Below are 25,025 nucleotides of genomic sequence, written 5' to 3' on the forward strand. Positions count from 1 at the left end.
TCTCTCTCTCTCTCTCTCTCTCTCATGCATTCATATTCCGTGCTTAAACTGACCATTGAATGGTCATCAATGTTACCTGATTCGTTCATACATGTTTATATATGAGATTAAGCAAAAAGTGAGAAAAAGTTTAGAAAAGTTGAAAGTTATTTTTTGCCATACGAATCGAAATCGAAATTCAGTTGAACAGGGTTACATTAATATCACCCTGAGAAATGAAATGATAAGGGGAATAGTTTACGTGATCTTGATACCAAAAAGTTATCATGTCAAGTTTTCTCCATATAAAAAGATGAGAAGAAAAAGTCGAAGGAGAATGAAAAAGTTCAGGTCAATACTCAAGAGAGTTTAAGTAAAAATCAACTAGAATCAATCTTAAATTCATAAGAAGAAGAGAATCTGATCATCATGCTTATATTCACTTCCCTCGTATTTATCTGAATCGTTTTTGAAAAGAAGAGAAAAAGAGAAAAAAGTTCTAACATTTATGTTGAGACATATTCAATTCAATGGATATTTACTTTCTCCCTGATTTTACCTGATAGTTGATGATGTTTATTCTTGGAATGATTCAGATCACCAAGATTATTCAAAATTCACGGAGAATAAAAAAAGTTTGATTTTCTTACACAAAATAATCGATCAGAACTTTTCATGAGACCGATACGATTAAACCAAATGATTAATAAATGATGATATTGCCTCTGAATCAATCATTATACTTTTTCATCAAACAATTAGCTGATTGTTTATCATCATTTTAATATCAACAAGTTCAATTGAATCAAAAATCTACTGATTATTGCTCCATTTTATTGATTATCTGGATAAATGAACTTGATATCAGTTTGATAAAAGATTTCAAAATTCATGATATTATTGATTTTCGGTTGAAATTTTCACCACCATGAAAATAACGGTGAGCCCATAAAAGTTTACCAATTCAATTTTTTCTTCATCCTCATGATGTTCAAATATTCATCTGAAAGACAATAACATTTCAATTACAATAATTTCCATGAAGATGATAATGATGGAAACGCTTATCATCATGATTTCCTTGAGGTGTTACATGAATTTCAATTTTTCGCTTCTTTTATTTTTCCAATTTCAACAATTTCCATTTCATTCCTCATTCATTACAATATTTTCACGATTCATTCATCATCATCAACATTTTCCTCATCATTTTGCATTCAAATGCTCAGTAATTTGTTCACCTCGAATTCTGAATAGATTGAAACAGAGTAAGAATATTTTTTTTCTCTGTTCATATTCATCTTTTTTTCTGGTTACATGAAACCAGGGGGAGAAAAAGTCTAACCTGTCAGTTACTCAATATATTAGTAAGGTAAACATTTTCATCTTCCTACCTGGTTTCCGTTATTTTCCCTCATCTTTTAGCATCTTAGCTCTTCACCATTATCTCTCGCTACCTGTCAGCATCCATAATGTTACATGATTCTATGAATTATTTTCTTTTTCTCCTCTTTCAGAACTTTCATCCGAGCGCTTTTCACCCTTTAACAACTCCCACATTGACAGGAAGAGGATATAAAGCAAATTCAACCCTTTTCCCTCCCTGAAAGGTGAACACAGGTTATACAATATGATTGTAATTCTTTTCTTCTCATCTTCATTTTCATCCTCATCTTTTCTTATCTTCATTAATTGTCAAGAGGATAAGAAAAGATGATCAAGATTCTCTGTCATTTTCAAGTTCTCTCTCTTTTTTAATCATCAACAACAAGCTACTAATGAAAAAGAAGATGAAAACTTCATCATCTCAAAGTCAACAACGATTCTCATCACTTGATTCTGATGGTAAATGATGATAACTATGGAAATTATCATCATCATGAAAGGTGAAGAGAAAAACTCATGAACGATAACATGATTACAATTCATTTTTGTTGATAATAATTTTCCAAAAGCATAAATTTCAATCTATCATTTTTTTTTTGTTATTCTTATAATTTTTCATCGCAATTTAAAAACTTGATTAATCAAATTTACATGATAATCTCTTAAATTGTTACTCTCTATCATTATCTCCTAACACTGATTTCCCATTCATTGTTATAACTAATCATAACGTCAGAATCAAAATTAACTGGTCCATAAAATTGGTAGACTTTATTAATTTACTTTTCTTTCATCATTATTTTCATTCAACTAATGGTTACATTCAGTGTATTCACTTATTGTGATGCTACTTGTTGTGTTAAGTTGTTATCATCATCATCATCATCACCATTGTCATTACCTTGATAATGTACTAAATACAATGAAGATAATGATGAACAACCCCTGGAGTGGGAGCAACATTATCTTTATGGTCAATCCAATGGAGAAACATAAACAAAAGATACTCATCATGATGATGATGATCATCATCATCAGTTGTTGATCATGATGATGACCAAGAAAAAATAACATTCAACTGAAAGGTGAAAGTATAATATTTATTGAAACACAGGGGAAGATGCGGAAATGTTATCAGATTATCATGGTCCATTATCATTATTGTATCTTTCGTTATATTAATCAAAAATCATGTTCTAATGAAAATTACCAATAACCAATTCTCATAAAATTTCTTAACTCAAAATTTTCGAACAAACAAAAAATTCTTTTCTTTATTTCATGATAAACACATGGTTCGAGCGTATCAGCATGATGGCCATTCTTTTAAATTGTATCACTCTTGGGATGTATGAACCCTGTGTGGATGAAGTTTGCCACCGGTCACAATGTAGAGCACTTCAAGTTTTTGATGATATGATTTTCCTTTTCTTTGCTGCTGAGATGGTCATCAAAATGACCGCCATGGGAATCAGAGGATCAAAGGGAGCTTATCTTTCCGAAACTTGGAATAGACTTGATTTTTTTATTGTCATTGCAGGGTGAGTATTATCCAATATTATTCTCGACAAATTTTCCCTTCATCGACAATCAGCTGAATCCATTCTCGAAATTCAAACAGTTCCAAATGTCTGGAAAAGGAAAATTCTGACCTTTGTGTTGATGAAATCAATTTCTCAAGATTTCGAGCACTGAAATTTAGAAGAAAATTCTGGGTTCTTGATTATGAGTAAACACCATGTTTCAGATGGATAAAGTTGAGATTTGAAGAATCTATGGATTTTTAGAACTTTTCTTGATAATATTTTATTGTTTTCTTTTTTTAGAACTTATTTTCATGGTAACGATGTTAATAATGTATATTTAGTACTCAGATAAAGAGTAAAATTAATCAGATGAACTTTTCTAGTAAAATTATATGAATAAAATACTTGAAATCTCGAATCAATATCATGGAGAAGATGAAATAAAATTTTAATCTTCAATTTCATGATAATAAAATTGAACAGACAATTGAAATGATAATATGATGAATAGTTTTAAGACTAAAAAAAAGGGTCACTTTAATTTCATTTGATGGACTAAACTTGATTAACTTAATTCTTGACCAAATTATTTCATGGAAAGGCCTTTGTTCAACAATAATAATCTGTTGCATGATAAAATATCCACAATCTGAAAACATCCCGAGGCAATATGAAGCTATAGAAAAAACCATCAGAATATAAAGAGAAAGAGAGAACAAAAAAGTTCCAGAAATTCATCAGGGCTTCTATTCAGTTGACTTGAAATAATGTTTGTATTATTTACCATCACTGTGCCTATTAAAATTACCCTCAGGCTATCATGATGGATTATATTAGTAGCCATTGGAGTATTGAGAAAACAGGTAAAAGGTAAAAAAAAGCAGATAAAAGTGGTCAGTATGTTGGCCAACAATTTGAAAATGAGATAATTGATTAGCAATATTGATAAATATTGAATCCATGATACTTTTACTAGGTTATTCTGATTTTTATCAAGAATTTATCATTGATCTTATACATGGGGTACATGAAATATGAACAAGAAAAGTTCTGAAAATAATATTCTTTCAATAAAATGAAAATTCCAACTCCTACTCAACCATCACCTTCATCTTTAGTTTGATCGTTCAATATTTTCTCATGATGATGATGATGACCTATTCTGATCAATATCTCATGATGACAGAATTGAAATTGAAATTTAAGCTCAGAGTTGAATTCTTGGAATATTTTATCAACATCTCAAAAACGGAATTAGGAGGAGAATTAAAAAATTGAAAGAAGATACAGAAAACAAGAGAAAATTTTTATTCTTTTTTTGGAATAAAAAAATTCTAACTTGGAGAAAGAGAAAGAGAGAGAGAGAGAGAGGGAATTCTTTCAACTTCTCTATCAAATATCTTAGAAATAATGATAATATTAGATAAAGAATTGGAACTGACCCTTAGCAAAAAAGAAACAAAACTGACCTTTAACAAATCATGCAAACCGAATATGATTATATAACTTTTTTCTTTCAATTCGAACTTTTTTTTTCCATCCCAATCCTCTACGCCTATTCCATCATCTTGAATAACTGAATTGAAACGTTACCTGGGAGGATTTTTCATCTATTATTATTATCTATGGGATATTAACATTGTCATTTGTTTCTTTTCTTTTGCCATGGTAAATATTTTCTGACAGAACAGATTATTCAGTTACAGAATTTAAAAGTTATACCTAAAGAATTGAAAACAAAAATGAGACAATTGATGCAAAAAGATATTAATACAAACTGATAGATTTTACTTGATCTATTTTCATGATAATCATTTTCATCATGAAATCTTTCATCTTCCTCTCTTTCATCATCAAAATCATCAAAAATCTCAAGTATTGAACAATAATGACAGAACTTTTTCTTCTCCCCATGAAATTTAGATGATAATACATGAAAACATATTCAGTTCTAAGTCTCAGTTTTCTTTTAGCTTTGAAAAAAAAAACTTTCAACTGGAATTCCCTCCACCTCCTTTAATTGCGATTCTCATTGAAACCACAAGTTCGAAGTATCATTTTTTTTTTGTTCTAATGTCATTTTTTTTCCTTCTCATTCAACTGAGCCAAAAAAAACTGAATTTTCCAACCTGAAAATGACATGAAAATAAAGAGATAAAAAAAGATAAACCAACAAATACCTTATCAGGTAATAAAAGAGATTAGAATAAGCAAAGAAATAAGATGACGATGAACATTTTGATGATGAAGATAAGGACAACTGATATAACAGAATATCTTTAATGGTTTTCGTTTTCTATCTGTCACAATTGCCTCTCAATTTAATGCACTTTCATCACGTTAGAAGAGTTCACCTCGATTTCCTTTACATAAAGATGGAAGTTTTTTTTTCTCTTCTTTTCTACCTTGTTTGTCTTTCGTTGATTCATCATCATCCTCTTGCTTTTTTCACTTTCTTTTATTCTCTTTTACTTTTGCATCCTCATCCTTTCCAAGTTTTCTTAACCATCAATATTGTTTGAAAGGCCTTGATACCTTTTATCATGGAGAAGATGAAGAAAAAAAAATTCATTCTCCAGGGAAATGTAGCCTTTCATCAAGGTATCTTTACCTTTATGTGATATTTTTCTTTATCTTCCATCATCATCATCATCATTATCACCTTTTGGCTATTTAACAAACTAACTTTTATCTTCTTTTCATCAATTTTTTCCCCTCATTCTCTTATGGTTTCATCTTCTATCATCATCATCTCTTTTTTATCTTTTCATTCATTTTCCCTTTCAATTTGTCACGAAATATTCATTCTGACTGATTGATCGATTGGGATAATCATCCATGTAAATGGTGATGATGATGATGATGCTGATGATGGTTCACCAACTAACCATCATCACTGAACCATAAGAAACACCTCAATATTGGTTAGATTTGTGGGTTACAAAAAATTCATCTCCATCCGATTATCTAATTCTGGTTATCTGCTTACGATTCATGAGCCAGCATGAGATGAAATTTTCTCTTTTTATTATATTCTGATAATACATGTAAATCTGATTTACTTTCAACTGAATTATTCTAATAAGCCCTTAGGCTATTATCAGTTCTATTCTCATGGCTCCCAATTTTAACTGATAATGATCATCATTAGTTAACATGAATATACTTTTTTTTCAATCTCATTCGATAACAAGATGATAACTTCATTCACTTGATTATCAATTGATTTAACTTGATTAAATTGTATTTATTGATTATTTATCATCAATTCCGTAACACATTACTGTCCAGTGAAAATATCAGTGATTATCTGTGAAAAGTTTCAATGATTCAGTGAAAGTTGGAGAGAGAAAATTTTACCTGAGAAAATGTTTGAAATTGTAATTCTCTGAATAATCTGATTAAATCAGTTGGTGAAAATGGTCGTTTGATTAGTTGACGAATTGTAACTAAATTCAATTGAATTGTGATTACGATGAAAGAGGATTTAATCGTAACTTGAGAATTTTTGTTCTTAATGTCACATGATAAACTTATTATCAATTCGATTCACGAATCAATTTGTAAAATTGATTGTTAAGCTTCTTACCACTTCCATTTTTCCACCCACAAGATTTGAAAGAGAGAGAGAGAGAGAGAGAGAGAGAGAGAGAGAGAGAGAGAGTTATCAATATCATGATAGAAAATCAGAATCGAGATAAAATTTCATGATAGATAAAATCTCGCAACAGATAGTCCTAAATAGAGATTGGATCATTCTCAGCTTAGAGTTTCTCCCTCCTCCTGATTTCTCTCTCATTGATAAAAAGCTTTAGACATAAGAGATTCTTTGAATTGATGGTAAATCATTGATAGAATTTTTCATTTTCGATAATCACAAGAATCAGCAAACATGAGGAGAAAATGTGATTTCGAATTTTCTATTTTCCTCTACTTCTTAGAATTTATATTCTTCTCCAGAACTTGAAGTTTTCTTTTTCTTCTTCTTGTCTTGTAAACTAAACTTCGTATTCGTATTCAAATAAACAACTATTTTCTTCTTACCTGTTAATGGTCATTTTAAATTCTTTCAAAAGAGTCTAAAGGTAAAATTTTTTCGAATAGAGAAGAAAAAAAAGAACAAAATGTTTTTAGAACTTTTCTTTTTTCTTTTCTGCTTTGCTTTCGATTTCATCAGGTAATCGATTAAACCATGAAATGTATCATGGTTTCATCTCGATAACCATGATAATAGTTACGATATTGTTATCTAATTGAAAATCAACAACATTATGTTATAACTAAATTAACTTTCGTCCAATCAATTGATCATTACGATCAATAGGATAAATTTTGTTAACAATTTATATCAATGATTAGCTTCACATTCAATTAGCTCTCAATTGAGACAATACGATCAAAATGAATATAACAAAAAATAATATCATTGGTTGTAATCAAATTAAATTATCATCACATTACTCAGACAATTATGACGATGATACAACAATTAACTTAATTCAATTGTAATTCGAAAAGTTTCAGTTCTAATGTACCAATTAGATCAAAATCCAAGGTGAAAAATTTTCGATTAAAATTTTTCTTATTATTTAATTTCAAGAGAGAAAATATTTATTAATCCAATATAATCACAATTAATTCGTATCAAAATCAACAATTAACAATTGATTCGTTCACAGACTCGATCAATTAACTCAATGGCTTACAATTGATCAATTGATTGTGATCAATACAAGATAAACCAAAGCATAACTAGTTTGCCAATTACTCAATTGTCTCAATTATCTAACCAAATTTAAATTGTGATTAGATTGTAACAATTAACCGTTTAGATAAAGAATCTAACAACAATTGGATAATTTAAAAGTATCAACTTAACGATCAGTTTTTTCATCTTTACCTTAACTAAACTGCTTCCAACTTATCTGATTGTTACTTTACCTTTTCAGTGTTACAATTAGTTAATTTCTGGTTTTTAATTGTTTATTAACAGTGGATTTGAATACATTAATTTGGTTGGTAATATAAATCTATCCGCAATTAGGACTGTCCGAGTTTTACGTCCATTAAGAGCAATTAACCGGATACCAAGTAAGTTTCAATCTCGATAATCTGTTAACTTATATGAGACGAAAAACAATTTTCCCTCATCTTTTTTATTCACATCATTTCCGTTTCCGTTTCTCAACAGGTATGAGGATTTTGGTTATGCTTCTATTGGACACTCTTCCCATGTTAGGAAATGTTTTGCTTCTTTGTTTTTTTGTATTCTTCATCTTCGGCATCATCGGCGTTCAACTTTGGGCTGGACTATTAAGACAACGTTGTTTCCTAGATTTACCTGCTAACATTTCACTGCCTCCGTAAGTACCGACAAAAAGGTCACTTTAGAACAATTTTATTCTCGATTCAATCCAATCTAACGGTAAAAAAAAATTCTACCCTTAAATCAACCAAAGGGAAGAAAAAAAAACTTTTTTCCCTTTCATCATGTTGATCTCAAGCTCTCTCACCAATTCTAAGAAAAGTTCAATGAAAATTACGATAAATTAATTGAGAGAATCAGAAATTATCTCAATTACAATTCTCATCATAATATTAACTTAATTGTTGAGATCAACATCATTCTAATTAATTATAAACAGTTATAGATATGTAGCTTATTAAAAGCACATTGTCCTTGTTAATTTTCCCAATTTAGAGTCTAATTAATCACAATTAACTTTACTGCTCTTTAGTAAAAAATTGCCAATTTAAATTATAATCACAATTGTAGAATCACAATTAACTTTATCACAAAAACATTAACTTTCCTTTGCATGAGAGAAACTAAATTTGATGATAATAACAATACTAATGATAATAACCATTTACTAATTAATTACTCAATTAACAATCAACTAATTGTCCATTTAAATTGTTCCTCTCCTTTTCTTTTCCTTAATTGTTTCCATCTCATCCAACTCAACTAATCAAAAAGGGAGACAAACTTAAGCCAATATTTTGTTGAGAAAATTAAATCCGGCGAGTAAGAAAATCCAAATTGTTAATTGTTGATCTAAATTGTTGGTGTTGTGTGTTAACTTTTTTTTGTTAATTGCTCTGTTTTTAAACCTTAATTGTTGATCATTTTTTGTTAAATCATTCAAACATTTTCATCCATCTCTCTATGTGTGTGTTGAAAAACTTTATGCTTGCCCAATGAACTTTAATTAACATTGATAATCATTAATTAATCATTAGAAAAATGATAATAATCAGTTTGCTGGAAAAGGTAAAAGTGGACAATTATGATCATGTTAATTATCTAACTGATTAACTTGGGTAATTAATCATAATCAACATCCACTTATCGTTATTTAAAAGATAATTGTTATCAAAAAAGTTCTGATTTTATCGTTTTTTTTTCTGTTCGGGTTAAGAATTGAATTGATTATGATAACATGATAAACTCCGATGATAGGATTCTGATTAAACTTAGAAAATACTATTTCTACATTTACAGTTTCTGATAGAAAAATATAAAAAAAGAAATAAAAAAGTAAGAACTATATATTCAGAGAAGCTCATGGAATTCTGATAAGCTGTTCTTTTATTTTTCCATGGGAAAGTTCTGTAAACTCTGAGAACTTGATAACCGACTCATCTTCACCATTTCGAGTGATATTTCATGAGAAGAAGAAAAATTTTTCCTTCTCTTTCCTTTATTCTTTCTCGTAATCCTATTCTGATGAAATTTAAAAGTCCATCTTGAACTTATCATCGAGTCGAATTTAAAGAATCATCGATAACTATCAGAACTTGTGCTGAGAAAAATTCGAAAAACATATTCGATATGTTCATAATATAAACTGTTAACTGTAAATCCACAACCACCCATCGATTTAGAGTAATAAAAAATTCTGGCCAGAACTTAGAACTCAATTTAAAGTTCGATAAAAATTTTCTCGCCCAATTGAAGTTCATCTTGTCTCATTTTTCACCAAGACAAACCTTTGAATTACAGGATACTCATTGTTATCCAGAATAATCTCAATTCCAAATCAGGTGGATATAAATTTCATAGAATTTTCTTCCCTCCCCCCATCGAATCTGCTGAAAAAACTCACAATCGAAATCAAAAGTTCTGAGCACACAAACTACAAATTCTCTTACAATTAATATCATTAACAATTAATCTCTAATTATTATACATAACCAATCAAACTAATTATCTAATTATCTCATCATCTCTTAATGCACAACTTAAATTAGAACTTTTTTTCTCGAACTCTTTTCCCTCTTCTCCGCTCTTGTTATCATTGTAACGAAAATAATATCTACCTTGTAATTATATTTTCAATTATAATCATTACATGTTTATCATATTGCAGAAAGAAAAAATATAATTTGATAACGAATAAATATATGTACAAGAAAAAAGTTCTAATCGAAGATTGTTTTTTAGACATCGAATTGAAATTAACTCGACAGAAGAACCAGAAAAAAAACGATTACAAAGAATAAGGAAAAAAGTTCAAGAAAAGTTATCCTTTTGTTCATGAAATTTAATGGTTATCATTGAGGTAACTATTCAGTCTTATGATGATGATAATGATAACCATGATAATAACATCATGAGGTTGAGATAACATGATAATATAATTTAACGTTTATTTATTTATTTCCTTGTTGGCTTTTTTTTTGTTTCTCTAAGTTCTGGTTCGAGACTCAATCCGTTTCTCTGAATTTTTATCCTAATTCGAGAAGTTAGAACTTTTTTATTTTCTCTCTCTCTCTCTTTTCTGTTATTTTTGCTCTTTTCTAAAAACAGAAAATTCCATTAATCAAATGATATTTACTCTTCTCATTTACCTTTAACTTAAAATGATGAATTTTTCTGTTTCCAGTGTTACACTCATACAGAATCATCATGATGATGAGATGGGTTTTCCAATGGGAGGTAAAAATATACTGACACACCCTTGAGATAATACTCTGAATTTGAATAGTTGCTACTATTTAACTATTGAACCAAATCGATGTCAAGAAACTTTAATCAGTACTAGTTAACCATAATAAGAATATGATATAATATTTTCTAGAACTTTTTTATTTCTCGAAAATATTTTTCGTTCCCTTGAAAAAAATTCATTGCATATTAACTTATGTTCATAAATTGTTGGGATGAATTTAATTTTGCTCGTTTAATTAACTTGTACAGTTAATTTGAGTTTAACTTTTTAATCGTAATTGTTATTCAACTGATTAAGTTGAAAATTTTGAATTTTAAATCCAATTGAAATCTAATCTTAAACTAATAATACACTTGGCATGGTATTCATTTGATTGCATGATTGTATTTTCATGATGATAATAAAAATAAGTTTAATTGCCTGATGATTGATATTCAAATTGTATTAATTAACTAAATTAGTTTATCCATTTGATTGATTTAATTGCATTCGCCTGATTAGTTGTTAAAAAATCAATTTAGTTGCATCACTTTATTAATAAACTAATAACTTGTAAAAGGTGAACCAAACTGATCAGAACTTTTTTTCTTTCGATTATTTTTTTTTTTCTCTTTTTCTCTTTTTTTCCACCACGAACATGATAATTTCATGATAATAGTCCAATAGCATCTCACTATCAAGTAATGGCTGATACAGAAAAAGATTATATCTGTTCCCTTGAAAAAGATAATGGGATGCACCGATGTGATAATCTTCCACCCTTTAAGTATAATAAACGGGAATGTTTCGGTGAAGCGATTCCCTTTCATCATAATCTTCCAAATGAGACCTGGTGTGTTAATTGGAATCGTTATTATACTAAATGTAAACATGGAATCAAGAATCCCTTCCAAGGTGCCATGTCCTTTGATAATGTGGGTATGGCTTGGACAGCGATCTTTCTGGTCATCTCACTTGAGGGATGGACAGAGATCATGTATTATGTTCAAGATGCTCACTCATTCTGGGATTGGCTTTATTTTGTCCTCCTAATTGTGGTAAGTTAATCAGATAGAAACTTTTTCCTTACATCTAATCTCTTAATCTTAATCTTTATAAAAGACACTTTGCTTATCGGCAGAGTTTCAAGTTTCGCCTCTAATTCAGTTCTTTTTGTATATTCTTATTATTATCATGCAGATTGGATCATTTTTCATGATTAACTTATGTTTGGTTGTGATTGCCACCCAATTTTCCGAAACAAAGAAACGTGAAATGGAGCGAATGAGACAAGAGAGAGCAAGGTGAGAATTCCCTTCATATGAAGAGAAAAAAAATCCAAATTCAGTAGAATAGAAAATTGTGATTCTATTTGCTTTTCTTTGTCTCTTTTTTTTATATTCAATTGAAATTAAGACTTCAATCCAATAGTTCACTTGTAAGTGGATCAGGATCTGAGCCGACCAATTGTTATGATGCAATAATTAAGTATTTGGCTCATTTGGGTCGACGAGCTAAACGGAAAGTTTGGCGTTATTATCGAGACTATAGACGGAAACGACGTCGAACCCATTGTAAAGCATTTCGATCGCGAGGTCAACGATTAGAACCACTTTGTCCAAGTAAAGGTGGAAACACTTCATGTACATTAGCGGCCAACGAAACAACTGGTAACTCTAATCGACCCGCTTTCGTTGTCATCTCAAGGTCAGCTTCTGATTATGGTAAAGATTCAACCGATGAAAATCAATGTACCAGTCTAGTTAACAGTAGTGGAAAAAATTGTCGAAATTCATCCAAAGATAAATCAGCTGATTGTAACGTTTCTCATCGTTCTCATCACCATCATCATGGTAAACACTGTCACCATCATTACCACCACCACCATCATCATCATCATTATCATCACAAATCGAACTCAAAGTAAGCCAAAAGAATATTCAATTTTTAAGAGAAACGAAAGAAGAAAAAAAAATTTATCAACCTCATTTTCTTATCAGAACTTTTTTTGTTTCGAATAAAAAAAAGACGAAGAAACTTTCGAACCTTAAAAGTGAAAACTCTGTAAAATGGTTGAAACACTCATTTCTTATTCACTTAGATGATGAGAAAAAAAACTTCAGCATCCTCATCACCAACACAAACCCATCCCTTAGGTTCATATTAGGTGATGTGGGAGTAAAGTGAGAGGAAAGAAAAAGTTTGATAAATTTTTTATTCGCAACCATTAACATCATTTTCATCATCATTATCATCATTTTGCATCTTTCTGTTTTTTTCACTCTCTCTCTCTCTCCCTCCTACTATCTCTCTCCCTCTCTCTCTCTTTTGCCTCATCAAAAAACCATCATCTTCATGATGATGATAGACACCATCATCATCATCAATCTTGTAAACATCGACACAGTCAAAGCTCAGAGCATCCATCATGTTCCCATCTCGATGAAGGTACATTGGAAACTGATAAATTGATAAGTGATGAGGAGAGACTTTTGGAAGACAATTGTGTTGATAAACCTGTTGATAGAATGAATTTTATTTCAACTGAACAATCACCATGTGATAATATTAATAATACTTTAAGTGATAATCGACGAAATTGTTCAATTGTTTACAATATAACAGAAGATAAATATAAACAATCAACTCAAGGTGATTTAAATTGTCCATCAAGTTTATCTAACAATTTGGGTTCATCTTCATCACCTTCACCGGGATCAAAATTAAATACAAATAATTTATCATCTATTTTGGTTAATTCTGATCAACCAATTGATGATCTAACATGTTGTCCATCAAATGGTCAACTTTTAGGTACAACGACAATCTGTAAATTACGTAAAGAGAAATCAGATAATTTCAAATATTTAATTGACCAAAATTCATCAAAAAAGTCACACCATCAAAGGTCACATTTAGGTCCATCTCAATCAAAGTCACCTTCGTCCTCCAATAAGCAACAACAAACACCCTCCGGTTATCCGTCAACTCATCTTCCTCTGTCCCGAAAATTGATCACTTACCAACGAACCAATTTTCGACATTGTTCCGCTCCAACTTTGACCTTGTTTCGATCTCAGGGTGGAAGTGGATTGGTACCCGGTCTAAAATCTGGTACAGGAGTGGAAACACTTGAACGACGTCCAAGTAAAGCCAATGCTCGTGAACCTGGTGGTGGTAATGGTCAAGCTGGAATTGAAATTGAACCATTGGTCAATCGACCGGTTGGACAACAGCACCAGGCTGATATTTCTGCGAGTGATACAAGTCTTTCCGTTTGTATGAGTGGAGTTGAAATGGAAAATTGTAAAGAGAAACGTTCAGGTTCTCGATGTTCATGGACAGGTCATGGTGTTTGTACCGATAACGAAGATGATGAGGATAGTTCAGACAGTGAAGAATCAATAGATTCTCTTGATGATGAACATCTTTGCGATTGTTGTATCGATTGTCGTTGTCTCTCATGTTTAAGATCAATTAGAGTTTATCTTAGATTATTGGTTAACCATCGATACTTTCAGAGATTCATTTTCCTTGGTATTTTGTTCAACACTCTTTCCATGGGAATTGAATATCACAATCAACCCGACGAATTGACCCAAGCCCTCGAAATGTCCAACCTTATTTTCACCTTTCTATTTGGTATCGAAATGGCCCTTAAGATCCTAGCCGAAGGTTGTTTCCATTATATCTCCGATGGATTTAACGTCTTCGATGGTATCGTCGTTATCGTCAGGTAAATAATCATTTCAATGTGTTCATTTTACTCTGGCATTGGAAGAAAATTGGAAAAAAAAAATTTCTCGAAAATTTTTCTATTCTCTTCATTCAAAATCATCATGATAATATAATTTACATGGTAACAGTTTAAATAACTTGATATTGTTATTATCAAATATCCCTTTCTATCCGTAATAGTTGATTGAGACTCATTGTTATCATTATATTATCATGATGATGCTGTTAAACTAAATCAGATTGAAAATTACTCAGATAATTGGCTTATTCAGGAATAAGTTTCATGAGCTCAACAAATACTCATGATAATATTTCATCTCATATCTGTGATTATCATAAAGAGGGAGAGAAATCTAATCTTTAGAAGAGAAAAATTTTTCAAGTTCTTACGATAAACTGAATAAACTTTTTGGTGAATATTTTCTGAGTTGAATGTAAACAAAATTGATCTTCTTGTTCACCTTGATTCTTAGAGATATTGAGAATAAGGTTAATATCAGAATAGAAAGAATTTTTTTTCTTCTCTTTACAATATGAGTTTTTCAGGGGGAATTTTTTCCTTCATCAGAACTTTTTACATCTTACCACCTCATGTATTCTAATACATTAGCGTGACTCTGATCATCTCCCATCACTCATCATGTTACTAATGTTTTTCTCACTCTCATGATAGATAAAGTAACAAACCTGTTACCAAATAGCCAAAAGTTCAATGGGTGGGGTGGGTTTGAGAAAATAAAAGCTAATAATTTCATTCCCTGGGAATAATCAGGGGATGAGGTGATAATTTCTGTCTAATATATTATCAATTGAATAACAATTCACCACTAGTGTTATGATTAACATGTTGATTTATGTTTAATTGTCGAGGAAAATGTTTGAATTGAGATCAATAATTATTCTTACCATGGTAGTGGAAGGTGAGATAAATCAACTTCTACTGAACTTTTATCTGAGTTTTTTTCCTCCTTCTGCTAACATTTACATGTTAGAATCATGATAATGTTGGCGTGATAATGAAACATTAAAATTCTGAAACTGAATAAAAGAATAGAACATTTATTTTTTTTTATCGAATCAATTTACTCAATTCTTATTACTTATGACTCTCTCACTCGCCCTTCTAATTACAGTCATGATAATATTCATCTTAACTATCAATTATTTTCTGCAATCTTTATTTTTCTCATCATTTCCGTTTCCTTTTTCTTTCAGCATCATGGAGCTTGTTGAAGATTCCGGTAGTGGTCTTTCAGTTTTAAGAACTTTTCGTTTGCTTCGAATTTTAAAACTAGTTCGATTCATGCCTGCCCTTAAGCGACAATTGGTTATCATGCTTCGAACTCTTGATAATGTTGCAGTTTTTTTCGCTCTCTTAGTTTTGTTCATCTTCATTTTCAGGTAAGTTGAGTTTCGCTCCCATGAGATTCCGCTCACCCGATCCTTGTATCTCTCTCCCTTTATCATCCGATCCCAATTTCTTTTACTTTCTCATCTTCCTCTTCTCGATATCATTTTCACAACCCATTTAACCTATTAAACTGATTCTTACCCTCTTTCCACATCTCACTTCATTATCATCATAATCTTTTCTTATCCTCTCTCTCTCTCTCTCTCTCTCTCTCTCTCTCTTTCTTTCTTTCTTTCTTTCTTTCTTTCATCTGTTACCATTCAATCTCTGAGCATGATGATAATCACCGTTATCATCATCTACTCATGAATATTATTATTCCCTCTCTGAATTCATCTGATAACATTACAGGAAGAGATAAAATCTAATATCTTTTTATCATGTAATCTAAACAAAACAAATATCATCTCGATTGCTGATCATCATTTATCATCAACAGTAATCAAAATCTCAAACATATTAACAGTTTAATTGCTTTAATCTACAACAATCAACTAACATATTAATACAAATCAGTTCCAATATATAAAAATGATTTCTCTCTCATCATTAACTAAAAGGGATCCAAATCAAAACAAATGTCACAATCAATTAAAACTTACTTTCAATTTACTAATCAATCCATAAATCAATTAGCCGATTCAGATTTTAATAAATAACAATTAGCAACTAAATTCCTAATAATTATCCTTTTACATTTGCTTTATTATCCAAACCAAAACAATTTAGTTTACCAATTGCTACTTAATTACACATTAATAATTAAAACAACAACAACAATTAGCATCCAAATAGTTATCAAAGAAGTCAATTTAACAATTGTAACAATTAAATTAACCAAATTAACACCTAATACTAATCACTATAAATACACAACACACAAAAAAACACTTAGATGATATTCATCCGCAAACAATTGATATTAGAACTCACAAAAAGCACCAAAAAGTTCATTATAAGGATTGAGTTTTTTTGTTTGGTCGATTTTCCCAAAATTGGCGCGAAATTTGAAAAAAAATCAAAAAATTCGCAAATGAAAAAGAGAAACTCAATTCTTATAATAAAAAAATCACAAAATTTCCAACAAACGATCCTCCCTGAATCCATCCCTCACCACTACACACTCACAATCACTCTTATCATGTAAATTACCACCCACAATATAATTCATGATGAATTTTTCTTCTCTTTCTCTTTCTCTTTCTTTCTCTCTCTTCACATGATAAACACGCAACTTTTACAATTATAAATGAATCATTCACAATACACACCATAAATACTATAAATACTATAACTTACACTCGCACTTGACCCAAATTATCAATGAAAACATTTTGATTACTCATAAATTCCCGATCCTTTCGTTTTATCATGTAATCTATTTATTACCTATTGACAATATTTACCACACCCTTTTCCTTGGGTCATCAAGTATTCTAGGTATGAATCTGTTTGGATGTAAATTTTGCGACAAAATGCCGGACAATACAACCCAATGTGATAGAAAAAATTTTGACTCACTTCTTTGGGCATTAGTGACAGTTTTTCAGGTATATAATTCAACCTATTAATATATTTATCTCTCAATTTCATTTATATATTTATCATGAAAATTCATGAATCTGAAAAAAAACTTGGATTGAAATTGAATTTGATCATAAAAAATGCACCAAGAAAAACATTTCCAAACACCCAATCTCATGGATAATCAATTGTAATTATTGATTAAGCTTAATTTAGATTTGTGATTGTTATTTGATTGCAGTTGATTTAACCATGAGAGAGACCGAGGCTCCTTTTTAATTGTTCTGATAATGATTAGTTAAATCATTTTGTTTTCTTTTCTTCTTCTAAATTTCCCATTCAATCAATGAGATTGATTTTCTATTACAATTGTTATTAAATGATTCAGGAAGCAGCAAAAGTTGAATAATATTATTATACCAAAATGAATAGGATGACAATTCAATTGTTGATGCTGACAGAAAGTGTAACTAACAAGAAATGACCAATGTCCAGTTATATTCAACATATTAATCGTAAATAATAAATAATAACAAGGGATTCACTTGTTGAACATAAACAATCATATGAAAAGATGAAACCAGAATCATGATTACGATAAAGATAAAAGTGATTAATTTGATATTAACAATAATAATATATTAACAAGTTTATTATCATAGGATGATAATGATAATAGTTATAAGGAAAAATGTTTTTCTGTCTATGGGTTATCCTTTTGATATTTCCCCATGATGATAATAATAATAATATACTATCATGATGATGATTTTGATGGTTTTGTCTCTATCAGAATTTTTCTTTTTTTTTATTATTACTGTTATTATTTTATCATTCACTTTTACCAGTAAGTTTACTTTTTGCTGCTTCTGAAATTCTGACAAAGGAAATGTTAAAATGCGATATTACGTGACTTTTATTTCGGTACAAATGTGTATACCGAGATGTAAGGAAGATAAAGGAGAAGAAGATGAAAAGATAAAAGAAAGATGAAGAGAGAGATTAGAGAGAGAGAGTGAGAAAGAGAATGAAGATTCGTATGAAAAGTTCTGAGTTCCATGGGTATTCGTTGACAACATTTCTTTTTTCTTCATGTTATCTTTCCCTCTCTCTCTCTTGATGATACACCTTTTTGATTGCACGTTGACATTGCATTTGCATTTAAAATCCACTCCGATATTACCTCATTTATTTGCATGATGATAATGTTAATAATCATGGTGATTGCTCATTCGATGCTTGATATAAATTGACTTCTTGATACAATTTTTACCTTTTTGTTGTTCTTGGTAACAATTTACCACTAATTAACTATTATTACAGGTACGATATGAAAACTTATTGTGACAAAAGGTATTTACTCAGTGTTTATATCCAAATAATAAAATGATATTTTCATAATATTAATATGGTTAAGAATAATGTTCTAGCTTTTCGATGAGTCGAAATATTTTTCTCTGTATCTTGAAGTTTATGTTTCCAATTCTTATTTGTTTCATGTTATTACCTTTCATTTGTTTTCTTCCTTGGAACGGAAAATTTATCCACAAATGGACAATTTGTTTTCCATTTATTTATATTTTCATTTCGTTTGCGATTTTTGCCTCTGTTCGAAATTTTTGTTCTAACATTTCTGATGTTCGAAAAACTTTCAAACGAACAAAAAAAACTGATATCTTGACAACTTTTGATGTTTTTTTATTCTTTGTTATCATTTCCCAAAATGAGATAGAAAAGTTCAGAAAATAATCTTTTCTCATCTTATTCCAACCATAAGTTTCTCTCTCTCTCTCTCTCCCTCTCTTTCACTTCTTCCCTCTCATCCTTCATCATCCTCCCTCTTTCCTTGAAAACTTTTCTCACAAAACTCAAATTCTCTCTCATATACCATTACCATCATCCAAATACATATTAATTTATTTTTCTCTACAAATTTTCATCATCATTTCCATTTCCGGTTACGAAAAATTTACTCTACCAACTCTCTTCATCCTCATCATGATAATAATATTTTTCATTCCCTTACACAACCTATTTAACTCATTTGAATTTCATTGTTGATTTGCAAACAAACAAACAAACAAAATACTTTTCTTACACCTTATCAACATTTGAAACTGAATAAAATATCACATGATATCATGAACGAACCCATGTTATTATATAGTTGCCTTGGCATGCATCTTTTTGGCGGTAAATTTTGCTCCAAGCTTGATGGTAGCCCATGCTCTTGTGAGGACATTTTGAATAGTACTGTCACTTGTATATGTGATCGTAAACGTTTTGATAATTTTCTCTGGGCCTTGGTCACCGTTTTCCAGGTAAGACAGATAATTACAAAGGAGCCTCATGCTAATTAAAATATAATAATAATAATAATTCACAATTCTAATTCCCCTCAATTTGCAATCTCATGGTTTTTCCACCTCAACACAAAATTCAATTTGCAATCAAAAGTTCATAATCCAATCAGTAACTAATAGATTCACAAGTTTCTCACTCACCATGATTTCCTTCCCAAATTGTTCAGTAATAATGAACTTTTTCAGTTGAGTGGAAAAAAGAATATTAAAAAAAAATTCTCTTTTTCTTTCTGCATGATGATGATCATTTTCACATTTAATTCTGAACAATTTAAAAACAAACTAATCGCAATTGCAAGCAAACGTTTAAAACGATAAACAATTTGCAATAAGTGAAAATAATTTCCACAGGTAAATGAATGGATTTAATTGTGATTCTAATTGAATTTTTCGTTCTTCTCTTTTCTCTCTCTCATATTTCTTATGTGTATTGTTTTTCTCTTGTTGTGTTAATTACAATTCTAATCAAATTATCTTCGCCATTAACAATTAAATGATGAAAGATCTTAACACAAGAAGATTGGAATGTTGTTCTTTTCAATGGGATGGAAAGAACTACTCATTGGGCTGCCCTGTATTTCGTTGTTCTAATGACTTTCGGTAATTATGTTCTCTTTAATCTTCTGGTTGCAATTCTGGTTGAAGGATTTTCTCAAGAGGTAAGAATTATAATTGAATTAATTAATATGAAACAACGAAAAACAGAAACAAAATGTACCAATTATAAGTAATAACTTTCGTTGCAACGATTATTGTTGTGAGGTAAACAAATCGTTTCAACTCAATCGTTTGATATCAACAAAACTTCAACTTATCATGTTAATGGTGATGAGAATTTATTTTATTTTTCATCTTGATGGTTGAATTTTTTCCCCCCTGAACTTTTGTATATGAGTCTTGAATTTATTTCCAACTCAATTGTTAAAGTTTACAATTTAAATTATTTAACTCTTTTCATGGAGACTGAGTTTTTATGTATGATTTATACCCTGGAGGATTATCAATGAAAATTATTCATTCACTATTATGAAACTTTTGGTTTTACTTTTTGGTGTAAATTCAGTTTTTCAGAATTATGAATATGGAATGAAATTTATATATATAATACCAAACCAATCAATTTAATTGATTGACGTGCATAGATTTCTGTAGATTTTATCAAACAATTAATTTCGTTTATTGTCATCGATCAATTTAATATTAGAATAGTAAATTTCTAGAACTTTAGATTAGATTAGTCAGAATTTTTATCTCTTCAAATTCTACTCACAAAATTCTGAATGAAATTCTCGTGACTACAGGAAGGGAAAACTTTATTTCGATTATTCGACTAACCACAACAAAGGTGAAATATTAAAGAACGAAAATTAAGTTTGCTGATGAGAAAAAGAATTTCAGAATTTATTGTTCGTTTATCTCAGTTGTCTCGTTGTTTCATTCTTAGATTTGGAACTTTTCACCATGAAATCGAACCAAAGTAGTTACTATTTAAGTAATAAATCGAAAAGAGAACAGGAAGTTACAGCTAATTTATTATCCATTGATACAAGATGAGAATCGAATTGAAGAAGAGAGAAATAGATTATCATGGGAGTTAAAAGTTCTTTTTTCGATTCAACGTTTCTGATCCAAGATCGACACTCAAAACTTTCGACATAACATTAGAATTATTCCAATGATTCTAGATTAATATTTCTCGTGGTGATGAATCCACGACGATAACTTTTTATCCGAAGAAACAAGTGAAGAAAATGATATTCGAACGAAAAGTTCTAAAGAAGAAACGAATAATTTTCATCAGTCGATTCACATTCGACAAGCGAAAATAAAATATTCGTTTTATCTTTTGAACTTTTCGAAAACAATGAAAATATCAAATGTCCAGTTAATACAAAATTCGGATGCAAGAAAAAAAAACAAGAGATGGAAGTTCTAATTCACCTTAAAATCGTCTCGAATCATTTAACGAACCAATAATAACCAATGCCAGTTTAATGATGATTGAAGATTAAACAGTTAATCAATATTGAATAATGGACTATTAGAACTTTTATTTTTTTCGAACAAAAAAACTAGAGTGAGACAGAGCAAGTTCATTATCGAGTATTAACTCGACATTAATATTACCATTAAATTTGACATTAGTATTTTCCATGATTGTTATTAGAACTTGAATATCAGGAAAAAAGTTCTGTAATTTAGTTTTTCTTTTCATTGCAATTGGATTCAATTGATGAATAACTTAAATAGACAATATTAACTTGTAGCATTATCATCATTATTATCATCTAGCCTTCTGTCTGCAAGATAAATGAAATTTCAATTGAATCATTGATATGAACTTTTCCATGAGTATATTAAGAGTCTTTCATATATTTCGTTGATTTGTAATGAAAAAGTTTTTAATATTTCAACCAACTATTAATGAAACTTATTTCCACTCAAGATTATCAAGGATTTTGATGAAAATATTATTTATATTCAATTCAGGATTCGTTTCATTATTTTATTTTCCTCCCTTCACCCTGAATGAATAGTATAACAATATGACTCAGATTGATAGTAATACACTCATGAAACTATTGATTAGTTAATTCACTTGTTTTCCAAGAAAATTGAATCTCTCATGAATATGTGTGAAAATCTCATGAACAAAGAGATGAAACTTTTCATGGTAAATATATAAGTGTCAATGGTGAATTAATGTAAGCCATTGGTTACCTTTGATCACACTGGATGATAATAGTAACTTCTCTGGGGTGGTCAGTATGATATTTTTGTGTTTTCCATGAGATGGACACTGAATGAGATGAAATTTTTACCATGTAATCTTGGTATGTGATTATAATCTCAATATCATCCATATAATATAATATAAAGTGATGTGAATCCAGATTGAGACAAAGAAAAATGTCAATTCTATTTTAACAATTACTATTGAACGACTCAAATCATTTGGTCAGTTTGGGTCAGTGATAAGATATTGAGGTTGATTTTTGGCCTTTAGGCTCTGGACTCAGAATGAAAAGGATTCATTCCAAGTGAATTGGAATCAGTAGAAAGAGAAAAAAATTCTGTCCATTTCGATTGCAATATGGGAATTAGAACTTTTTTCTCTCCCTCTCTATCTTTGTTTTCGACCAAAGGGAAATTGTTTTCTCTTCTTGCTTTTATCATCCTCATCTTCATTTCTATCATCTCAGTTCACACAAGTTGAACTGAACAGATTTCAGTTGAAGAAACAGCAATTAGGTCAGCATGATACAGATGAGAATGAAAAGTAACATGATGATGATTTTAAATTAAACATGAAATGAAGTGAAAATAATTTTCCTGTGAACTTGAATGTTAACATAAAATGAAAAGTTCCAAGGTGAAAAAAAAACTCAGAGTCTCAATAGAATTAACCATGAATAGAATTATCTTTTTTTTCTAACAGTTTTATCTATTATCATCTTATCATCATCATCACCATCGTGTTAATGGTGATAAGTGTTAAAGTTGTTAAAAAGTTAAGTACAAATAACTGAATGAAAGTTTTACTCATGAAAATTTGTGATTCCTTTCATGAATCCAAGGTAACATGATGATGATGGTGATGATCATGTTATTGAATTGTTATTGTTACTCAGCTTCATGGATACGATGAAAGTTTTGAAATGCTTCATGATGATGATTTTGATAATGATGATGATGGATATGAAGACCAAAGAGATGAGGAAAGATGGAGAGATAATAAAAACTGTCATAAAATTGATTATAAAAAAAGAATAATAAACTTGCTCTCTCTCTCTCTCTCTCTCACTGGTCATCATCTCTCTTCCTACTCTCTTCTCTTGATTTACCTTTTTCATTATCATCTTGATGGAACATTTAATTTCCTTCCTGTTTCTTACTCACAATTTTATCTATTTTTCTTTCTCTCTCCAACCAGAATCTTCATTTCCTGTGAATTCTTTACATTCTTTAAATTCTTTACCTTTATCATCACCATTTACCTGTGAACTATCATCATCTTTATTACCCTTTATCATCTTGATGATAATATAAACTCCAAAGTAACAATAACAACGAATGATAAAAATAACAAATGATTGGTCATTTTTTGCTTTTATCATTCGAGATGGTCAAGAATAACTAGAAAGGTTCAATTTCGAGACTTTTGATTTATGTCATAATCGTTACGTTTTTTTTTGTTCTCATTCGAATTGGAAGAATAGAAAAAAAAACTGAAAATTCGAACATAAAATATATCTAGTTTCTTGGTTTCTTCTCTTATATAAAGTGACCATCATGATAATATCGAAACATCAATAATCATATTTCACCTTTTTCTCTTGGTGTCCGAAAATTGGATCATCATCATATCTTGAGATGGAAAAAAGTACAAAGAAAAATATGATAACTTTTTGGTCACTTTGTGAATTCATTCTCAGAGATGACCAGTGGCTTTTTCCTTTTTTTTTATTCTCACCATAATCACCATTGAATTAACTGAACTTTTATTGTTCATATTTCATCACCAGTTCTCAATCTTGAGATGATAATAATGAAGACAACATATCATCATTATCGTCATTCATTCAGATCTCATGCTATGTTTCACTTTCCATCATTCTTTTCAGGGGATTTTCTTGACTTCTCCATTAGAGTTATCATCATGATCATCACCACCTACACTTTTCCCCCTTCTACTATCGATTAACTCGATTGTAATCAATCTTATCTTTCTCTTTCATTTTGTTCCCCACCTTCGACTGTTTCCTCATCCTCTTCATCTTCTCACCTCATCTTGATTAGATTTTCTCTCTCTCTCTCTCTCTCTCTCTCTCTCTCTCTCTCATCCTTCTCTTTCAGAACATCTCTAAAGATGAAGATGACAAGACTCACCTTTCATCATGTTTCTCCTTCAATAGCCATTTCTTGTCATTTTTGTCATTGGAAAAAAAATTTTCTCTCCTCATCATTCATTCATTTATTCAATCCTCTTTTCCACTCATTCATAATCCACCCCACTCTCTATTTACTCATTTAAAGAACCAACTTCCGTTTATCATGAGAAACTAGTCCAACTTCCGGTTATTAACAAGTTTTCACATCACGAATTCAAGTCGTAAATAAATGTACACACAAGAAAAAGAAACAAACATAAATAACCAATTGA

At 30.0% G+C, this 25,025-nt stretch overlaps 1 protein-coding gene across 4 annotated transcripts in view; it reads left to right on the top strand.

Moving 5' to 3' along the window:
- The first annotated feature begins 2,485 nt into the window (after positions 1-2,485).
- LOC128386979 (voltage-dependent T-type calcium channel subunit alpha-1G-like) overlaps positions 2,486-25,025 on the top strand; it is a 37,610-nt gene continuing 15,070 nt past the window's right edge. Inside the window, exons 1-11 of one of the 4 annotated variants that reach the window (XM_053346108.1) lie at positions 2,486-2,906; positions 7,885-7,982; positions 8,083-8,254; positions 8,872-8,919; positions 11,505-11,883; positions 12,026-12,129; positions 12,242-12,748; positions 13,194-14,561; positions 15,779-15,964; positions 19,666-19,819; positions 20,365-20,520. In XM_053346108.1, the coding sequence (XP_053202083.1) occupies positions 2,647-2,906; positions 7,885-7,982; positions 8,083-8,254; positions 8,872-8,919; positions 11,505-11,883; positions 12,026-12,129; positions 12,242-12,748; positions 13,194-14,561; positions 15,779-15,964; positions 19,666-19,819; positions 20,365-20,520 (3,432 nt within the window). In that variant the 5' untranslated portion in view covers positions 2,486-2,646. Of the gene's footprint in view, positions 2,907-7,884; positions 7,983-8,082; positions 8,255-8,871; positions 8,920-11,504; positions 11,884-12,025; positions 12,130-12,241; positions 12,749-13,193; positions 14,562-15,778; positions 15,965-17,406; positions 17,525-19,665; positions 19,820-20,364; positions 20,521-25,025 lie in introns of all 4 variants that reach the window. The other 3 variants (XM_053346111.1, XM_053346109.1, XM_053346110.1) reach the window with 3 other exon arrangements.

Source organism: Panonychus citri, unplaced genomic scaffold (genome assembly GCF_014898815.1).
Source record: "Panonychus citri isolate SS breed McGregor unplaced genomic scaffold, ASM1489881v1 Contig00077, whole genome shotgun sequence".
Taxonomy (NCBI): domain Eukaryota; kingdom Metazoa; phylum Arthropoda; class Arachnida; order Trombidiformes; family Tetranychidae; genus Panonychus; species Panonychus citri.